Genomic DNA, 19,409 nt, shown 5'->3' with positions numbered 1-19,409 from the left:
TAGGTTCCAGCCAGAACCTCTACTCTAAGATGTAGGTGGAGAGAGCTCTAAACTCACAAGCATTGCATCAAATATTGCTTATTTTGGTTATTAAAAGCAACCAAGAGCTTAACTATTTCACACACATCCTCTCTTACAATTCCCATGTGCATTCATTCCATAAGCTTTTTTTTAAGTTTATTTATTTATTTTAAGAGAGAGAGAGAGAGAGAATCCCAAGCAGGCTCCACACTAACACTGAGGAGCCTGATGTGGGGCTCGAACCCATGAACCATGAGGCCATGACCCGAGCCAAAATCAAGAGTCAGATGCCCAACTGACTGAACCATCCATGCACCCCTCAGTCGGCATTATTGAGCTATGCACCAGGCAGGGCAGGATTTGGAATTGATATAGATGGTTAGATTGAAGACTCCTGGGTTATAGTAGAGCCTGCCAGAGATTTTGGTGATCTTCCCTAATCAGCCTTCTTTTACTTTGCTTGGACATGTGACGTTCTGCCCGTGAGGAGGCCAGCCAGTGGGCTGGAGGGAGAAAATGTGGGTCTGTTCCTACACACTCATCCTTACCACGGGAGAGAAAAAGTACTCAAAGCTTGTTAACTATGGCTTGGGACGCTTGGCTGGGTGAGAGCAACGAATCCCACCTTCCAGTGGGTGGTTCTCCGAGATGATTGCCCACCCGATAACCAGAAATAACGTGGGCACTGCTCAGGCCTCAGGGACCAGCATGACTAGAATGGCCAGAGCTCCGTCGTGTGCTGTTTATTTCGAAGCCAGGCATGTTGTCACCCTGTGCAGCTTGAGATAGTTTGGAGCCGACGCCCTCGAAGGTCAGGTGAACGTGTGTATGAGGGAGGGCGAGGGTGATATGATGAGGCTGGCAACACTTGCTGAAAGCTCGGGTAGAGTTGGTGTGGACACGGTCTGATTCACAGTGCATCTGGGTGGAAGTTCTCTGCGCATCACAGAGAGAAAACCCTACAGCTCTGGCAGCAAGTTGGTTGGACGGTTTGAGAAAGCTGTTGCATCTGTCCTGTATCTGCTGAGTATTAAGCAGCATTCTGCTGTCTGGGGGTCGAGGAGAAGGGGCCCGGGGCTCTCTGGTGATTCTCTCTCTCTCTCTCTTTTAAAACATTTATTTACTTTTGACAGACACCAGTGGGGGAGGGGCAGAGAGAGAGGGAGACACACATCTGAAGCAGGCTCCAGGCTCTGAGCTGTCAGCACAGAGCTCGACCGGAGCCTGAACCCATGAACTGTGAGATCATGACCTGAGCCGAAGTCGGATGCTTAACTGTCTGAGCTACCCGGGCACCCCTCTCCAGCAATTCTACTGCAGGTTTTAGGAGAGCATGATTAACCTTTTTTGTAGCGTTCTCCCTCACATAAAATGATTCCGTTTTCTTAACCCATAGCCTTTCCCAGTTTCTTTCCCAGCTACTATAAGCCCATTGAAGACACAGATAGTGTATCTTTGGACACCTAGGGCCTAATGCATAGTGTCGGGAACATTATCCCCAATCCCAAGGGCTTATGGAATGACTCACACCCTAACCTAGAGATCAAGGAGGCTCTGGCAGTATACAGGCTTCAACAACAGAGAATGCTGTCCAAATGCTCCCAGAAGACATATGGGAGAGAAGGAGGAAGGTGGGCATGATCTAAAATCATGCCCGCATCTAAAAATCTGACATGACTAATTAATTTACAAATGCCAAAGTCACCAAAAATGGTGGGTGGACTGAGATGATTAGGGGAAGGGAGGAAAATCACATAGATCTTTCAGATTATTGAGGAGTGCAGGGTTGCATTAAATGGGGGAAATGTAAACCTTCAGCACGGTCTCCAAGGGCTTCCTGTCCAGCTTGGTGTGTTGGTGTGGGAGATGGTGGGGCAGGTAAAGGGCCACCATGAGGCTTGCAGAGGGTGGTGCCAGGGCTACTGAGAGCACCATGGCCTCTGGGGTCAGACCCGGTTTTGAGTCTGAGCTCTGTCCCTAGACTGTGTGACTGTGGGCACATCACTCGTCAGTCCCCAGTTTCACATCTCTGAAATAGGGAAATAACTTCTACCTCATAGGGTTGCGGTAAGGACCAAATAGGTCACAAGTGAAAGCATCCAGTGGTTTCTAGCCCTTACGACATGTTCAGTCAGGGTAAGTTTACTATTATTATCTTACTTTACTGGCTTGTGCAATGCACTCTTCTGAATCTGTTTCTTCATCTGTAAAAATGGAATACATCAGAGTTGTCTGGCACACTGTTGATGCTCAAGAAAGGTTTTATTTTTAACTTTTTCTTACTTTTTGTTTTGAATCAATTTTAGACTTAAAGTTGCAAAAATACTAGAGAGTTCCCCTTTACTCTTCAGCAGGCTTCCCCTAATGTAAACGCTGTATGCAATCAGAGTACACTGATCAAACCCAGGAAATTAACATGGGCATGATGCAATGACATTCACAATACCAGGACCCCATGTTCCATTTAGTCCAATTTGGGACAGTTCCTCACCTTTTGACTTTCGTGACCTTGACACTTTTGATGATTACTGGCCAATTACTTGGAAGAAATATTTCTCAACGTGGGTTTGCCTGATGTTTTCCGGTGGTTAGATCAAGGTTATGTCCTTTTGGCAGGAATATCACAGTCATGATGTTGTGTTACTTTTGTTATTCTTTTATCTTTATCATGGTAAAATACATGAAACATAATATTTACCAAACTATTTTAAAGCATACAATTCAGGAGCATTTAGTACCTTGACAGTGTTGTGTACCCACCACCTCCATCTAGTTCCAGAACATTTCTATCACCCTCAAAAGCAACCCCTTCCCTATTAGCAGGCAAGCCCCATTCCCATCACCACCAGCTCCTGACAATCACCTACCTACCTGCTTTCTGCCTATGGATTCGCCTATTCTGGGCATTTCATGGAAATGCTATCATGCAATATGCGGTCTTTCCTGACTGGTTTTTCTTCACTTAGTATCATGTTTTCAAATTTCATCCAGGTTGCTGCATGGATCAGTACTTCATTCTTTTTTATGGATGAGTAATATTCCATTATGTGAACAGACCACATTTTATTTTCTAAATCAACTGTGAAACCTGGCATGGGCCCTGGGCTGGGCCTGGAAAGTGAGGGAAGGAAGGAGGAGAAACCCTTGTGATTGACAGCAGGTACTAAGTGTGGGGGGCGGGCAGGACTGGTGCACTAGGGAGTACAGGACTGTATTTACACTTTGCCGGTAATATTCATGGAGGCCACCATAGTTCTGCGCTTTGGGTAGCTAGCTGACTCCTTTGAAAGTTTCATTTGTGGGAGGGTAAAAGCAGTTGTTGCTGAGGATAGGGAGAGGACCCAAGCAGGGGAAAGTCTCTGGGGCTGGAAGAGCGAGCCGTTGGTGGCCCCCCCTTGAGGCCCGAAACCCCCTTCCCCCAGCACCAGAGCCTGGGGTTCAGACTGCAGTGGTTGCGGGAAAGCAAGCTAAAGGAGGTGCTCGTGCCCCCGGGGCCCGTGCTTATTGCTTAGAGAGGAAGGGGTACCCTCCTTTCGGCAAGTGCAATAGTTGCTAACTTGCATTTATACAAAAGGGTGTGCTGACGGAGAGGCGAACATTTTGATTTCCTAAACGTCGCACCCCGGCCGTTCCTTAACTAGCAGGAGCCCCTGGTTTTCGTCCAGCGGACCTGGGGTCCCAAGCCGGGAGGAAAACGGGTGCAGCAGAACCCCGTCGCCTCCGCAGCCCCCGCACGTCCCGCAGCCCTGGAGAGCCCGCAGACACGGCGTCGTCCCCGGGGCGGAGGGCGGAGGACTTGGAGGGCGGAGCCTCAGCGCGCCCGCCCCGCCCCCGCCTTGTAAGCCCCGCCGGCCAGGCGCGCGCACCGTGCGCGTGCCCTGAGCCCGGCGGCGGCGGCGTGCGAGGGCCGCGCGTGCGCGCTGCGGCGGGGCGAGGGGCGGCGCGGGCGCGAGTCTGTCAGTGACAGCGGGAGGGGGAGGGGGCCGGAGATGGTGGCGGCCGCGGCGGAGGCGGCGGCGGCTGTGGCTGTGGCGGCTCTTCCGACATGAGGCAGCGGCAGCGCGGGGCACGGCGGCGGCCGCGGCCGCGGCGGCGTCGCTAGTTCGGGAGGCCGCCCCGGGCGTGGGCGGGCGGGCGTCCCGGCTCGGCGTCGCAGGAGCGGGCTCTGCCGCAGCGCCGCGCAGGGCTGCCGGCTGAGGGGCCCGCGCCCGCCGCGCCCTGCGCTCGGCGCCCGGCGTCTCTGGGGCGCCGGGCATCCCCGCCCGCTGGGCCGGCCCCGGAGGCCGGGAGCAGGCCCCGCTAGACGGGCCGCGCCGACGGGGGACGGCCGCAGCGCCGCGGGCTCGCAGCCGGCCCGCAGCCTCCCGCGGGGCCGCCGGCCTTTGACGCAGGGGAGGCGCCGCGCCGCGCGGCATGAGGGGCCCGCCGCCGCCGCCGCCGGCGGGAGAGCGGCGCGGGCGAGAGCGGCCGGCGGCGTGAGAGGGCTCGGCAGGACTTGCGTCCGGGGCCGCGGCGGTCGGAGCAGGCGAGTGCGCGGGGCGGGCGGCGCGGGGGGCTCGGGGGGCGCCGCCGCCCCGCCCGCCCGGGGCTGCCGGGTCCTACCCGAGTGTTGCGGGCGGCCTCGGGGCGGGACGGTGCGAGCCCCGGTTAGACGTTAGCCGCAGTTTTTGTGAGCATATGGTGCCTCGCCGAGGAGACCGCCGGGGCCACCACCGAGCACGCTGGCAGAGCTCGTGGCCTTCAGGGGAGTGTGCGCCTGTGTAGGGATAAATGCCGGTGTAACTCTGGTCGTCTCGCCGACAGGTACCAGTGACCCCGGCCGGGAAGGTCCTGAGCGCTCGGCAACATGGCTTCCCCGCCCCACCAGCAGCTGCTGCAGCACCACAGCACGGAGGTGAGCTGTGACTCCAGCGGAGACAGCAACAGCGTGAGGGTCAAAATCAACCCCAAGCAGCTGTCCTCCAACAGCCACCCCAAGCACTGCAAGTACAGCATCTCCTCCAGCTGTAGCAGCTCTGGGGACTCGGCGGGCGTCCCCCGGAGAGTGGGCGCTGGAGGCCGCTTGCGCAGGCAGAAGAAGCTGCCCCAGCTGTTCGAGAGGGCCTCCAGCCGGTGGTGGGACCCCAAGTTCGACTCGGTGAACCTGGAGGAGGCTTGCATGGAGCGCTGCTTCCCGCAGACCCAGCGCCGCTTCCGGTATGCGCTCTTCTACATCGGCTTCGCCTGCCTTCTGTGGAGCATCTATTTTGGGGTCCACATGCGGTCCCGACTGATTGTCATGGCAGCCCCTGCTCTTTGCTTCCTCGTCGTGTGTGGGGGCTTTTTTCTGTTTACCTTCACCAAGGTGTATGCCCGGCATTACGTGTGGACCTCTCTGGTTCTCACCCTCCTGGTGTTTGCCCTGACCCTGGCTGCCCAGTTTCAGGTTCTGACGCCTCTCTCAGGACGTGTTGACAGGTCCAATCACACCCTCGCCACCAAGCCCACAGACACTTGTTTGTCTCAAGTGGGGAGCTTTTCCATGTGCATCGAAGTGCTCTTTTTGCTCTACACCGTCATGCACTTACCTTTGTACTTGAGCTTGTGTTTGGGAGTGGCCTATTCTGTTCTCTTTGAGACCTTTGGCTATCACTTCCGAGACAAAGACTGCTTTCCCCCACCCGAAGCAGGGGCCCCACACTGGGAGCTGCTGAGCAGAGCCCTGCTCCACGTCTGCATTCACGCCATTGGGATCCACCTCTTTATCATGTCCCAGGTGAGATCCAGGAGCACCTTTCTCAAGGTGGGACAGTCAATTATGCACGGAAAGGATCTGGAAGTGGAAAAAGCCCTGAAAGAGAGGATGATTCATTCTGTGATGCCAAGAATCATAGCTGATGACTTGATGAAACAGGGGGATGAGGAGAGCGAGAACTCTGTCAAAAGGCACGCCACCTCCAGCCCCAAGAACAGGAAGAAAAAGTCTTCCATACAGAAAGCCCCTATAGCGTTCCGCCCTTTTAAAATGCAGCAGATCGATGAAGTCAGTATTTTATTTGCAGATATCGTGGGCTTCACCAAGATGAGTGCCAATAAGTCCGCTCACGCCCTGGTGGGTCTCCTCAACGATCTGTTCGGTCGCTTTGACCGGTTGTGTGAAGAGACCAAGTGTGAGAAAATCAGCACCCTGGGAGACTGCTACTATTGCGTGGCAGGGTGTCCAGAGCCCCGGGCTGACCATGCCTACTGCTGCATTGAGATGGGCTTGGGCATGATCAGAGCCATCGAGCAGTTCTGCCAGGAGAAGAAAGAGATGGTGAACATGCGTGTCGGGGTTCACACGGGGACCGTCTTGTGTGGCATTTTGGGCATGAGGAGGTTCAAATTCGATGTGTGGTCCAATGATGTGAACTTGGCCAATCTCATGGAGCAGCTGGGAGTTGCTGGCAAGGTTCACATTTCTGAGGCCACTGCAAAATACCTAGATGATCGGTACGAAATGGAAGACGGGAGAGTGACTGAACGGCTTGGCCAGAGCGTTGTTGCTGATCAGTTGAAAGGTATGTGCATTTCTTTCCCTTGTCCTCTTCCTCCCCGGTCCTGTTTGTGTTGGGGAAAATAAAAACCAAACAATCTTTTTCTAGTGTCAGTATCTGGAGGCAGATCAGTTGTCTCAGGACACCTCACCATGGGGGCATCTCAGGGCTGGTGAGACTTTTCCTCTGGTGAGTCAAATATCACAGATCTGTTCACACTGTGGCAGTGCTGACCTAGATGAGACCTTTAGGAGGAAGGACAACTTTGGAAATGGGTATCCTGCCAGTCAGCTGTTACTGTTTCTGAAATTGTGCGGGCAGGTCCTATGAGTGTAAGAGGCTCTCGGAGCCCTTCAGCAGACCGAACTTGGAAGTACTTTAATAGATTGTCTATGTTCATTGATTGCCTCCCAGTCCCTTCAAAACGTGTAAGATGTGAAGAATAAAATCTTTCTCGCCTTGAGGCCTCACTTTGCTGGAATAAGGAAGTTGACCTAGCCCTGCATGACTCTTGAGAATTAGATAGAATTATATACCCCCCCAAGTGCACACTGCTTTTGCCTTAGTCTCATTTTAAAAAATGTATTTTCAGCCTTCAACTTTCATTTTGATCATGGTGTTTGTCTTACCATATAGACCACAGCATTTTAGAAATACGCCCAGAGCAGTGTTTAGAACCCTGCCATCCCCAACCCCTCCCGATTTGTACCTGGTCCCTGTCTCTGTCTGAAGCTTGTACTGTTATTCTTGTTATTTTCAATGGGCTTTTTAATTTTTATTATCTTCACATAGGACAAAAATTTTGTTTACACCTGGGAAGTGATTTATAAGCAAGTGGGACTGAAAGTGAGGATTCGAAACACCTAACTCCCACATCCACCTCCCTTATTTATTTATTTTATTTAATTTTATTTTATTTTATTTTATTTTATTTTATTTTATTTTTAAATTTAATTTTATTAAAAAAAATTTTTTTTTTAACGTTTATTTATTTTTGAGACAGAGAGAGACAGAGCATGAACGGGGGAGGGTCAGAGAGAGAGGGAGACACAGAATCCGAAACAGGCTCCAGGCTGTGAGCGGTCAGCACAGAGCCTGACAAGGGGCTCGAACTCACGGACCGCGAGATCGTGACCTGAGCTGAAGTTGGACGCTTAGCCGACTGAGCCACCCAGGCGCCCCCACCTCCCTTTTTTAAACAGTCTTTATGTTTTACTAAGATCTCTGGGCTGTGGAGAACCTGTATTTTGGAAGTATGTGTAAAGCTTCTTGTGTTGTGATGCCCAGACGTTGCGTGATCATGCAGTAAAAAGCTCCAGGAAAGAGTCCTTGGGAGATTAACAGCTCAAGTCAGAGATGGGAGAAGCAATAGTGTCAATCAGAGACAGTAGGTGGTTTTCTTTCTCTGCTTGTGATTAGAGTTCTCCATGTCATTCCCTTGTAAACTGGCAAGAGTGCTTTATCCTTCTGACTTTTCTTTATTCTATTAATTTTGTAGGAGTTGAAGAATTTATCGGTATATTAGAGAAATATTTTCACCTGATGATTCCCTCTTGTCTAGAGAGCTCTCAATGCTACCTGCACTGATGAGATTAGACCCTACTTTTCACAGTTTACCTGAGAGATTCTGCCATGGCAGTTGTCTTTCCCAGTTGGAGAGGGATTCCTGCTCTCAGAGTCTAAAGATGCCAGTGGAGTGCGGTGTGGATGTAATCCCTGCTCGACGCTTGGACATCTTTAGGGTCTGAGTGTTGCAGGCTCTGTCCTCAGGGGCTGTGGGACAGATTCCAGGGAATGGAGTTGTGCTGTACAACATTATGAAAACGATAGCAGTTTTGTAAGTGGTAGTTTGAACAGTGTTATTACTTAAATATCAAAAATAAAAACAGATGTCATCATTAAGTATGTCTGGAAGCCGCCAAGTCTTTGACTTTTTGGCAGTACTCATTTTTGTTAATTTATGGGTAATTTTATCTTCAATTTATAAGTCAAGGGTCTCAAAAAATGGTAGAATGGGTTTCTTGAATTTTTTTAACTTCAAATAGTGTAAATTTGGTAAATTAATTTTTTTCTTTCAATTTCTGTACACTGATAGGGAAAAGTTTTACTCCTGGATGGGAGGTAGGGAAAGATGGAAGGCTTAGTTAAAGCAGTGATATTTTCATATGGTATTCCCTCCTCTAACTGTTTCCCTGAGACCATGATTTTTGTTTTATTCAGCTCATTTTGGAAACCTTTGTGGACAGGACTCCAGTAATATAGGATGTCTACACAACTTCCTGTCTGTTTTTGAAGCTGCCGTGTTCTCCTGTCATTGTACAAATGTGCTAAATTGAGAAGATAGCACAGTTTGTAGAAAACCTTTTTTATATATGAGGTTAAAGTTATATATTTAAAATTTCTATACTTAGCTGACAGGGGAGATACCATGATCATGAAGTTGGTTTTTCCAGGATGAGATTTACCCATTGCACTCCGGATGTGCTGACCCCTTCGATTTCCGCAAATGTGGGAAACTTGACTGCATAATTTGTGGTAGTGAGGGACTGCGTTCATGCTCTCCTCTATTTTTAAACAAAATAAAATAAATAAAATACAGTTTCTTTTTTATTTATTTATTTATTTATTTATTTTACTTTTATTTATTTTTGAGAGACAGAGAGAGACATAGAGCATGAATGGGGGAGGAGCAGAGAGAGGGGGAGACACAGCACTTGAAGCAGGCTCCAGGCTCTGAGCACAGAGCCCGAGGTGGGACTTGAACCCGTGAGCCGAGAGATCATGACCTGAGCCAAAGTCAGACGCTTAACCGACTGAGCCATCCAGGCACCCCAAATACAATTTCTTTTAGCCTGTCTTGTAGTTTGTGGCAGATATTTTCTCTACAATGTTGGGCATTAACCTTTATCTCTGCTCCCCTGTTTTTATAATGGGGTTAAAAATACCCAGTAGAGGACTCTGTAGAAATGAACATCGGTGAATGGGACACTCCAAAACTAGCAGTGTGAAAAGTAGCTACTGGTCTGTAATTTATCTGAAAGGGTTTGTGGAAGGGTGGACTTTGATTATTTCTGCATATCCACTCCTTGAAACTCTGTGCTCTTATGTCCCATGCTGTGGATGCACAGATGGAGTCACGATAGTTCCTGACCTCAGGAAGCTTACAGTTCTAAATATAGAGTGTGCACTACATGGAGGTGTACCTACTGAGGTGGGGCTTGAGACTGAGCGGTGGCTCTCCAGGTGGATAAAAGAACATTCGGTGGAGTGGGAGTGGCATGGGCAAAGGCTTAGGATTGTGTTTCTTGGTGGGTTGAGCATTTGTAAGTACAGTAGTTTGTTAGGACAAGGAAGGCTTTGGGTCACATGGGAAGGAGTGTGTATAAGATCCTGTAGGTCAAGGGGAGCCACTGATAGGCTTTAGGTAGGAGGTTTAGGTGATCTAATTTGCAAGTTTAGAAAGCTTACTCCTTCAGTTCTAGGGAATGTAGGTTCGAAGGTATGAGATGGGAGATTAGGGCGTTGTTTCAGTAAGTCCCAGGCAGGGTGGATAGTAGCCTTAACCAAGGTAGCGACAGTGGCAGTGGAGGTGGTGAACAGATATGTTCAGTAATAGGATGAACTTGGTAGAACATTTTAAACAGACAATTTAGGAGATGAGAGTCTGGATTATTTGAATGGGAAGTGGCGTTTCAGGTTTTTGGAGTTGACCTGGGGACTGTTTGGAGTCAGAAATGAGTGAGACCTTTGAAGTTTCTGTGGAATGAATGGAGAATGAAAAATTGAGTTGTAGAATATGAAACAGGCCAGGAATCCCTGGCATGTTCATTCATTCAGCAAATAAGTTATTTTGTGCTGGGCACAGTTCTAGGTGCTGGGGATACAGCAGTGAACAAAACAGACAAAAATTCCTGCCCTCCTGGTGCTTCTGTTCTAACGGGGCAGTCAGACAGTAAGCAAATAAGTAAAACATTTCTTTCGTGTTAAGTTTTAAGGAAAACACATAAAGCGAAAAGGAGGATATGGAGTGTGTGTGTGTGTGTGTGTGTGTGTGTGTGTGTGTGTACTTTTAGACAGGGTGGCCAGTCACTGAGAGAGAAGGTTGAAAGATAGGATTTTGGAAATGATCCAAAAAGTGAGAGACAGTTATTATTAAAGACAAGATGAAATAGTGTGGTACAAAGTGACAGGAAGATGCATCCTTTCACACCATCTGGGACAAACCACTGGGCCCAAAGGGGTGCTGGCTGTTCTGTTCTGCCGAGGGCCACGAGCCAAAAGAATGAGGAGGATTGATTATCTGGAACTGCTGTTTTTTCCTGTCGTAGAAAATCATAAATATAGAAGGTGAAACTGTCAGAAGATGTCTACAATGTCTAATTTTCCCTTCTTAAATATTAGGAAGATAAAACAGGGCGCTCAGTCCTCTAGATTGACAGATCATGTTTTTACAAAGGGAGTGTCTGGTAGCTTTCACGTTGTTAGATGCAGAAATAAAACAAGACTTTCCTCCCAAGCCAACTTTTGAGGCTCATGGAGCAGCTGGGGGAGAGATCTGTTGATGAGCATTCAAGCAGATAATTCCCCACTGGCGCCAGTGACCAAGACCTTCCCCAAGTGCTAATAGGTAGCACTTCGAAGAGTTCTTGTCTGGCCTCCTGCTGGGGCCATCCCTCAAATTGATGGGGGAGGGGTGGCGCTGAGGCACTCTGCTTTTAGCCTTTGCCCACCGCTAGCCCAAACTGGCAGTCTGGGCCCCTAGCTCCCTGCCCACTGGCATGTAAGAGCCAGGTGCCAGTTTTAGGTGTAGTTTGCTTGCTCAGGTGCACTGCTTGTTTTGCCTGACAGCTTGGACAGCTTGTTCCCACCTCAGCTCGCACCCTTGCCACTTGTAGAGCTAGCCTGGAGCTGACAGCTCAGTGCCTTCTCTTAAGTCACGTCCACGAGAAAGCCTGTGCTCACCTGCACCCTAGAGCGGGCTGTCTTGTGCGCATTGAACCATAGGCTCTTGGATAGCAAGTGGCAGAGATAAGATGGAGCAGAAAATTTGGCTTGACATCCAGGGTTGGAGGCAACCAACACCTGTGGAGTTGATGCTCAGGCAGCCCCCGGTGACAATTTATTCAGGCTCCTTCAGGCCAAATTTTGTGCATTCCAGCAAAGAGCACACAGCTGTTAATTCTGAGGACCAGCTTTTGAACAGAATTAGCCTTTGGCAAAGAAAGTTAAGGATATGGTTTGGTGAATGGTAGGTGGAATGAAGAAGGAAGGAGGGTAATCTTTTCAGATAGAATTAACTAAGGGGAAAATTAAAAACAAGCAAATAGCATAAGTGAAGAAACTTCAGAGTTCTCTACTAGCCAGCCTGGTTCAAATAATGATTGTGTTTCTACCTACTGGTCAAGGTCACCTATGTATTTTTCTGTGGAAGAATAATTACAGCAGTGAAAGAAAACAGTGAATTTCTTATCATGTGTGCATGTGCCTAAATTTTCCTCTTTTGGTTGGGGAGTTCAATATCAGTATTTCTGTTGGGATTTTTATAAGACAGTGATCATTAATCATTAGAATTCCACAGGTCCCCTCTCCTGGTGGTGGTAAGAGTCTGCTGACCATGAAAAGAGCCAGACTGAGAGGCTCCTCATCCATGTGACGCATGGCATCATTTGTACTGTGCGTATGAGACACTTAAAGACCTTTCTTCCCCAGCAGGAACTAGCATCCTTGGAGGGAATTTTATAAGGAGGTGAGAATTTTTCAAAAAGGAAGGGCACTGCCACGTGAGTTCTAGACTGGCCAGGCTAAGATGTTAATGCAGGAGGTGAGGGAACCGAGTGCCTCCCAGATTCACTGGGACTACCACAGACAGAGGAATGGGCCAAGGGCAAGGGTGGTCTTCCCCTAGGAAGGCTGGATAAGGCCAGGACATTCGTCCAGTCTTATTCATGCCCTGGTAGACTGTACCAGCCAAGCCAACCTGTGGCCAACCTTGGGTCAGCTTTAGCGAAATTGTACTTTGTAAAACTTGGTTGGTCTTGTAAATCAGGTTTTTGTTGTTTTCTCCAACATTTGCTGTATTATGCTCGTAAGAGAATGCCCCGCATGCTCTGCTGAGGTAAGGAGAGAGCTTATGTCCTTAGAATAGGCTGGAAGGTCAGTCCCCCAAAGACTGGTGCTGATAGTGGCAGTAGCAGAACCTGAAAGGGAGTGAGGGACAGGAGCAGCTTTGCTAGGGGGGTGGGTTCTGGGACTGCGATGAGCAGGATCTGCTGTAACCACCTTATGAGCCTCTCTGTCAGCCCATCGTTTGGTTGCAGGACCCCTCTACACCCTTAAAAATTACTGTAGAAACTAAAGAGGGCTTGTTTATGTGCCTTATTGATATTTATCATATTAGAAATTAAAACAAATTGAGATGTTTAAGAGAATCTTCCCTTAATTCAAAACAATAATCCATTATACCCATCGTATGTTAATATAAATAACATTTTTATAAAACCAGTTGTAGTTCAGGTCTCCTGGGTGGCTCAGTCGGTTAAGTGTTCGACTTTTGATTGTCGTTTACGTTGTGTTCTCATGGTTTTGCGAGTTTGAGCCACATGTTGGGCTCTGTGCACCGAATGCAGGGAACCTGCTTGGGATTCTCCCTTTGTCCTCTCTCTGCCCTCTGAGCAATTCAAGGAAAGGACTTGTTAGCATAGGCATAGTGACTCTCGTCCTACTCTGTCTCTCTCTAAATAAGTAAACTTAAAAAAAAATTACATGTTCAAAAATAGAACTATTAAAAAATTTTATTTTAAATTTCAGTATAGTTCATGTACCGTGTTTTTTTACTTTGGGACATACATTATAGTGATCCAGCAATTTAACTATATTTTCAAAGTCAGAGAAATTTGGTGAGAAGAGTGGTAGTTTTACATTTTTGCCATTAAGAAATGTCTAGGTTAGGGGCGCCTGGGTGGCTCAGTCTGTTAAGCATCCGACTTTGGTTCGGGCCATGGTCTCACGGTCCGTGAGTTCAAGCCCCACGTCAGGCTCTGTGCTGACAGCTCGGAGCCTGGAGCCTGCTTCAGATTCTGTGTCTCCCTCTCTATCTGCCCCTCCCCCGTTCATGGTCTGTCTCTGTCTCAAAAATAAATAAACATTAAAAAAAATTAAAAAGAAAAAGAAATGCCCAGGTTAATAAGAAACTGCTGACGTAAAAAAAACTGTTAAAATACACATTAAAAATTTACCAGTTTAACCATTTTTAAGTGCGTCAGCTGGATTTTCTTAACTACTTTAGCATTGGTTTGCAGTAAGTTGGAGAAAGTGTAGAAAGTCTGACTTCACGGAGATACCTATTTGGGTAACAGAGGAAGATTTTAATAGCCTTTTTAGGTAATTGTGGATATTTTTCTTTGACTCTGCACCAACACCCAATAAGTGGTTGTATCTTAAAGGTTAGTTACAAAATGGAATCTGAAATCCTATTGGTCAGGTTTTTGGTGTGCTCTTAAAACCTCATTTTTTTTTTTTTTTTATGTTTATTTATTTTTGAGACAGAGACAGAGTATGAACGGGGGAGGGGCAGAGAGAGAGGGAGACACAGAATCGGAAGCAGGCTCCAGGCTCCGAGCCATCAGCCCAGAGCCCAACGTGGGGCTCGAACTCACGGACTGCGAGATTGTGACCTGAGCTGAAGTCGGACGCTCAACCGACTGAGCCACCCAGGCACCCCCCTTTTTTCTTTTTTAAGTAGGCCCTACACGCAACGTGGGGCTTGACCTCACGACCCTGAGATTGAGAGTCACACGTTCTACTGACTGAGCTAGCCAGGTGCCCCGAGACCCCACTTATTTTGGAATGAATATTTACCCAGGTATGATTTTGTAACATAATGCATTGGTCATTTGGAAAATATTGGTTTCTTGAGTTACTCAGGTCTTCCAAATGTTGGCCTAGGCAAAGTCTTTAAATACGGGAAGGTGCTGACTTCCCAGTGTCAGAGAGGAGCTTTCTAGTCCTCGTTTTCACTTGAAAGTTTGAATTTTGTCACCAGCAGCAAATACTGTCAGCTGTTTTCCTTGAAGCAACAGACTCATTTTGTTCATTTTTCAGGAACAGTCTGCTAGATACACTAGTCTGAGTGGCCACAGTTTGTAGGTCAACTAGAAATGATGTTCCATCCAAAAAGCAGCCCAGGCAGCTGCAGGGTGCCCTTCTTGACGCCGTTGCACTTGTGTGTGCCGCTGTGTGCGGTGTGCGGTGCTGTGGCCGTGCGTCCCGTTTTGTCAGTCCTGCAAGGTTGAGATTTAACACAATTCTGCATTTTTACTGCATCATCAAAGGACCTTCTTAGGTGAAACTGAGTATTTTTTCCCCCCTTGTTCGAGTGCATGGTAGTAAAGAACACACTGGCACCATGCACGGTCTGGTACGGCTGCCTTGAGTCCCCACGGTTTCACCCACAATTGCTTTTGTGCCATCGGTGACAGTGCCAACACTGAAAAAGGCAAATGAAGTACTGGTTTTGTTATGGGAATAGTTTTGACCCCACAGGTGCCCTGCAAAGGTTTCAGAGACCTCTGGGGGTGTGCAGAAACACTTTGGGAACTGCTTCCCTAAGCTGTAAGATAGGAAACCTGAGGATTTTGTACGTGCTACCCAAACACGTGTTCTCATGCGTGTGCAACCACTCAGACTGGAATTGTGGTAAACGTGGCACGTTTATTGTGAGAGGACCAAATGACTTTAGTTCATACCTTGATGTTTTTCTCAAAAAAATCCTCTGTGACTCTGACACATTTTTGTTGCTGGTATTTTAGGGCTCACAATGAAGACCATCGACTTTGTTTTTGGTCTTTCAGCTTTTTTTGTGGGGCTTCCTTACCCTTTGGCAGTATAGTGTACTGGGTGACTGTGTAGATTTTGGTTTCTGACCTTTTTGCATTCAGTTCTCAGTTTTGTGATTTCTGAACTGAGGAACCTTGGGCAAGCTATGTAGGGACTCCCAATTTGCAGGAATGCTGCTACCTTTGTCGGAGGGTTATTGGGAGAATCGAAGGAACTGATTCAAGGAAAGCACTTGTTAGCACAGTGACTCTCACACAATCACAACAACCGTTCAGGAAATAATAACCAACTCCTCTGCCTGCGTGAGTCACATTTTATACTGTACTCAAGGGTGTTTCTTTTTTCCTACACTCTGTTTGGTGCACATCTTGTATAATTTGGTACTGAAACCCAAAACACACGAGGGACTGGGATTGTGTCGGTTTCTTGAATTCAAAAGGGCAAGTGTCCAAAATACAAAACGCTGATAGCTTGCCCTCGTTAAACTGTAGCTGCCAAGTTTGGCAACTTCGTTACTGAAAACCCCAGGGCGTTCAGGCAGTGTTGTTCTTGGGCTGCTTCTGGTCCCCAGAGTTTAAGGGTACTTAAGATGATGTGGCCCTTGATAGTTGAGGAATTATGGGGAAATCTTCAGCTGTGTGACTCTGGAGATACTGGCTGAAGTTTGAACTGGAGGTTATTCAGGTCTCCCATATTCTAGTATAAACTCATGTAGTTATTCAGTAAATATCAATTGAGTTCCTGGACCAGGTTCTGCAGATAGAGCCCTCTGCTCTCTCCGGGCACACAGCCTAAAAGGGAAAGTAGACGTTAATCAAATTATCACCTGAGCAGATATACACTGGACTCACTTATCGAGTTACGAATGGGGCTGAGAAGTCCGGACACTTACATTTCCGTTGTGTGGGTGAGGGAGCCGAAGCACAGAGAGATGAAGTAATGTGGGGTAGCCACACAGCTAGAACGAGCTGCTAAGTGGTGGAGCTGGTGTTGTGACCCAAAGGGCTGTATTGAAAAACACTAGTGCCCACTTGGTAGGGTTGTGGTGAGCAGTGACAGAGACGATGATGTTGAAAAAAGTATTTGGCACCTGGTGACGCTCAGCAGAGATTACATACGTTAGCTGGTGAAAGTGGGGGCAATTTTCTTAGCGGGAGCAACGGCAGAAAAACAACCGTACCTTTGTGTGGCCCTTCCCAGTTCCCAGTGTTCCCATGTACGTTGTTATCTTAACTGCCACGAAATCTTCATATCATGGGAACTGCGTATGTTTACTGGTTTATATTTTATTTGCTTCCTTCTTTCCCATGATGGAGTTTTCAGACTGAGTTGGTTTCTTAACATCTTCCAAAGGTGACCAATGGCTTATTTCAAGAATCCCTATACATTTTTAGGTTGTAGCTTTTTTGATATATTTCACTCTGTTGCAGAGATCATTATTTTTGATGCTCAAATTGTCCCATCTTGGGCCCATGGGAGCCCCTTCAAGTTGCCTCCGAGTCCTTTTCGTATGACCCAGTAGTCTTTGATAGCTTTCTTACACATTTAGTAACATTTTTAAGGAGTAGAGAAATTATAGGTGCTGAAATCTCATTAATTCGTGTGTCTTACAGGTTTATTCTGACAGATTGAGCTAACGTTTTCCCTCTCCTTTTTTGAAAAGAAAATTAATAGTATATATGTGTTTATATGAAGAAACAGCACTGAAGAAGAAATGGTTCGTGCTGCCTCAAGCTCTTTGGAAGCTTTAATTTGCATTCTCACAATTGAGAATTATACACCAATGCAGCATTTCTTTGTACTATGTCCTCCCACTAAATGCCTGTCGAGGATCAGGTGCCTGTGAATGTGGATAAGTAGAGATAAAGGAATCCTAAACCAAAAGGTAGACTGTTTGCAAACTGAAGAGTGCCCCCATTCCAGCAAGCTCCAGCCCCCAGCACAGCCCCCAGCACAGCACAGAAGGTTCCAGAAGGCCCAACTCTAGGCATTCCCTTCATGGGAACCTTGTTCTTTTAAAAAACGTTTTTTAAAATGTTTATTTATTTTTGACAGAAAGAGAGCACAAGTAGGGGAGGGCAGAGAGAGAGGGAGACACAGAATCCAAAGCGGGTTCTGGGCTCTGAGCTGTCCACACAGAGCCTGATGAGGGGCTTGAACTCATGAACCATGAGCTCATGACCTGAGTCAAAGTCCGACACTTAACCAACTGAGCCACCCAGGCGCCCCGGAACCTTGTTCTGAATAGTGCTTCCTGGAATTACTGCCCTGCCATTCCCCTATCTTGCATTATGTGTATTTGACTGACTTACTTACTTACTTACTTACTTATTTATTTATGATCTGTTTTCATCCCACTAGAATGTGTTGAGAGCAGGATTTTCCCCATGTTTTATTTTTTTTTCTTTAAAAAAATTTTTTTTGTAAATGTTTATTTATTTTTGAGAGACAGAGAGAGAGTGCGAGGGGATGGTGCAGAAAGAGAGGGAGACACAGAATCTGAAGCAAGCTCCAGGCTCTGAGCTGTCAGCACAGAGCCTGACACGGGGGTCGAATTCATGAACCGTGAGATGTTTTATTTTCTGCTGTATTCCTAGCCCTGGGAACATAGCCTGGCGTATAGTAGATGCTCAATAATATTTGTTATTGACTGACAATGAATGAATGAATGAATGAATGAATGAATGAATGAATGAAAACTATAACTACTTACACTCTGCATGTGGGCACTCTCTTGTGTGCGAAACCCCAGACATCCACACAGAACAGACCAGAATGTAGAGGGAAGGCAGTGACTGCTTTTTAAGGAATGGTTGAGTGGTTTATGAAATAGAGGCACAGGTAGAGTCTTGAAAGGACCTAGGCAAGGAGACAGAGGGAGAGCTGCCCATGCACAGGGCAGGGCCTGGGAATGTGACCCAGGGTGCTGGGAGAGCAGACAGCCTCAGGACTGAGGGCTCCAGGGTGCTGGCAGCAAGGCTGCTGGGTAGAGCAGCTGGGCCGTAGGGCAGGAACTCAGGTCACTGAAACCCCAGTGTTTATTTAGGGCCCAGGAAATGTGGGGTTGAATGGCTTAGTTTAGGCAATCATTTTTAAGCTTTTTAAAACGGAGATTTCAAGAAGTGTATTTATCTTTAATAATACTGTAGCTGTTTATAATTCTTATTTGATTATCATGTATGCACATGAAAAACCACCATATCCTTCTTTTGGCAAAGCTCCAGGACAGTCTTTGTGCATAATTTCCAGGATTTTTATGTAATGCTATTAAATTCATTTTTTTTCCTTCCACAGAAAAATGTGCTACTGAAAGCAGCTTTTGAATCATTTTATATTCATGTTTGAATTGTTTGGGAAATATTAACTTCAGCTTTTTGCCATTTAGTTTGTAAAGAGGAAGAAAACCCATATGCATGTGATTTATTTTCTTGTATATGGATATTAAAATACAATAAACCGTTAAGGCTTTGACATTTTAAGTAAGATAGTCTATTGCTCATTGGTTCAGTGAGTTTTACCCTATTGAGTGTTAACATTCAAAGTGTGGATTGCATTGTATTCTGTAATTTCATACTACGTTCTTTTCCCCATGAGAAAATGCTTCTTATGGTCATTAATGTTAATTTTTGTTTTGTGAATGAGCTGTCTAAAATTGGGGGGAATTAACTTTTCGTCTTAAGATATTTTTCTCCACTAACTAAATACTTTCTTGTTCTGTTTCCTCATATTTGTCAAACATGAAATTTGAACTAGAACCCCACCATTCGCTCAGAGAACCTCAGCTTCTCACATGATTGGGAAATAGTACTCATTCTTAATTCGAAGACGTTTCTTCTTCATCCATTCGTTGAAACTGTGAGCCCTCATTTAGACAAATCTAGCATATGGAAACTCAGATTTACAGAACCGCTATATTGCAGGGCAGGTGTGAGAGTCTTCATTTTCTAGAGGATTCTTTACTTGCTTTACATATAAAGTTGAGTTAAGGAGTATAATTTACATGTGGTTTTTTTGAATCACATTACTTATATAACAAAC

General features: G+C 46.8%; 1 protein-coding gene and 1 non-coding gene across 2 annotated transcripts in view; both read left to right on the top strand.

Annotated features, from left to right (window-relative positions):
* The first annotated feature begins 3,982 nt into the window (after positions 1-3,982).
* The window catches only part of ADCY9 (adenylate cyclase 9), a 118,158-nt gene continuing 102,731 nt past the window's right edge, over positions 3,983-19,409 (top strand). Inside the window, exons 1-2 of the mRNA XM_027043368.2 lie at positions 3,983-4,546; positions 4,825-6,560. Coding sequence (XP_026899169.2) covers positions 4,868-6,560 — 1,693 coding nt within the window. The 5' untranslated portion in view covers positions 3,983-4,546; positions 4,825-4,867. The remainder of the gene's footprint in view (positions 4,547-4,824; positions 6,561-19,409) is intronic.
* On the top strand, positions 8,940-9,103 carry LOC113595029 (U1 spliceosomal RNA). Its single transcript, XR_003415502.1, has one exon. It is a non-coding gene; the product is annotated as a U1 spliceosomal RNA (small nuclear RNA).

Source organism: Acinonyx jubatus, chromosome E3, assembly GCF_027475565.1.
Source record: "Acinonyx jubatus isolate Ajub_Pintada_27869175 chromosome E3, VMU_Ajub_asm_v1.0, whole genome shotgun sequence".
Classification (NCBI taxonomy): Eukaryota; Metazoa; Chordata; class Mammalia; order Carnivora; family Felidae; genus Acinonyx; species Acinonyx jubatus.
Note: the sequence above shows the minus strand (reverse complement) of the source record. Positions and strands in the feature narration are given on the sequence as shown.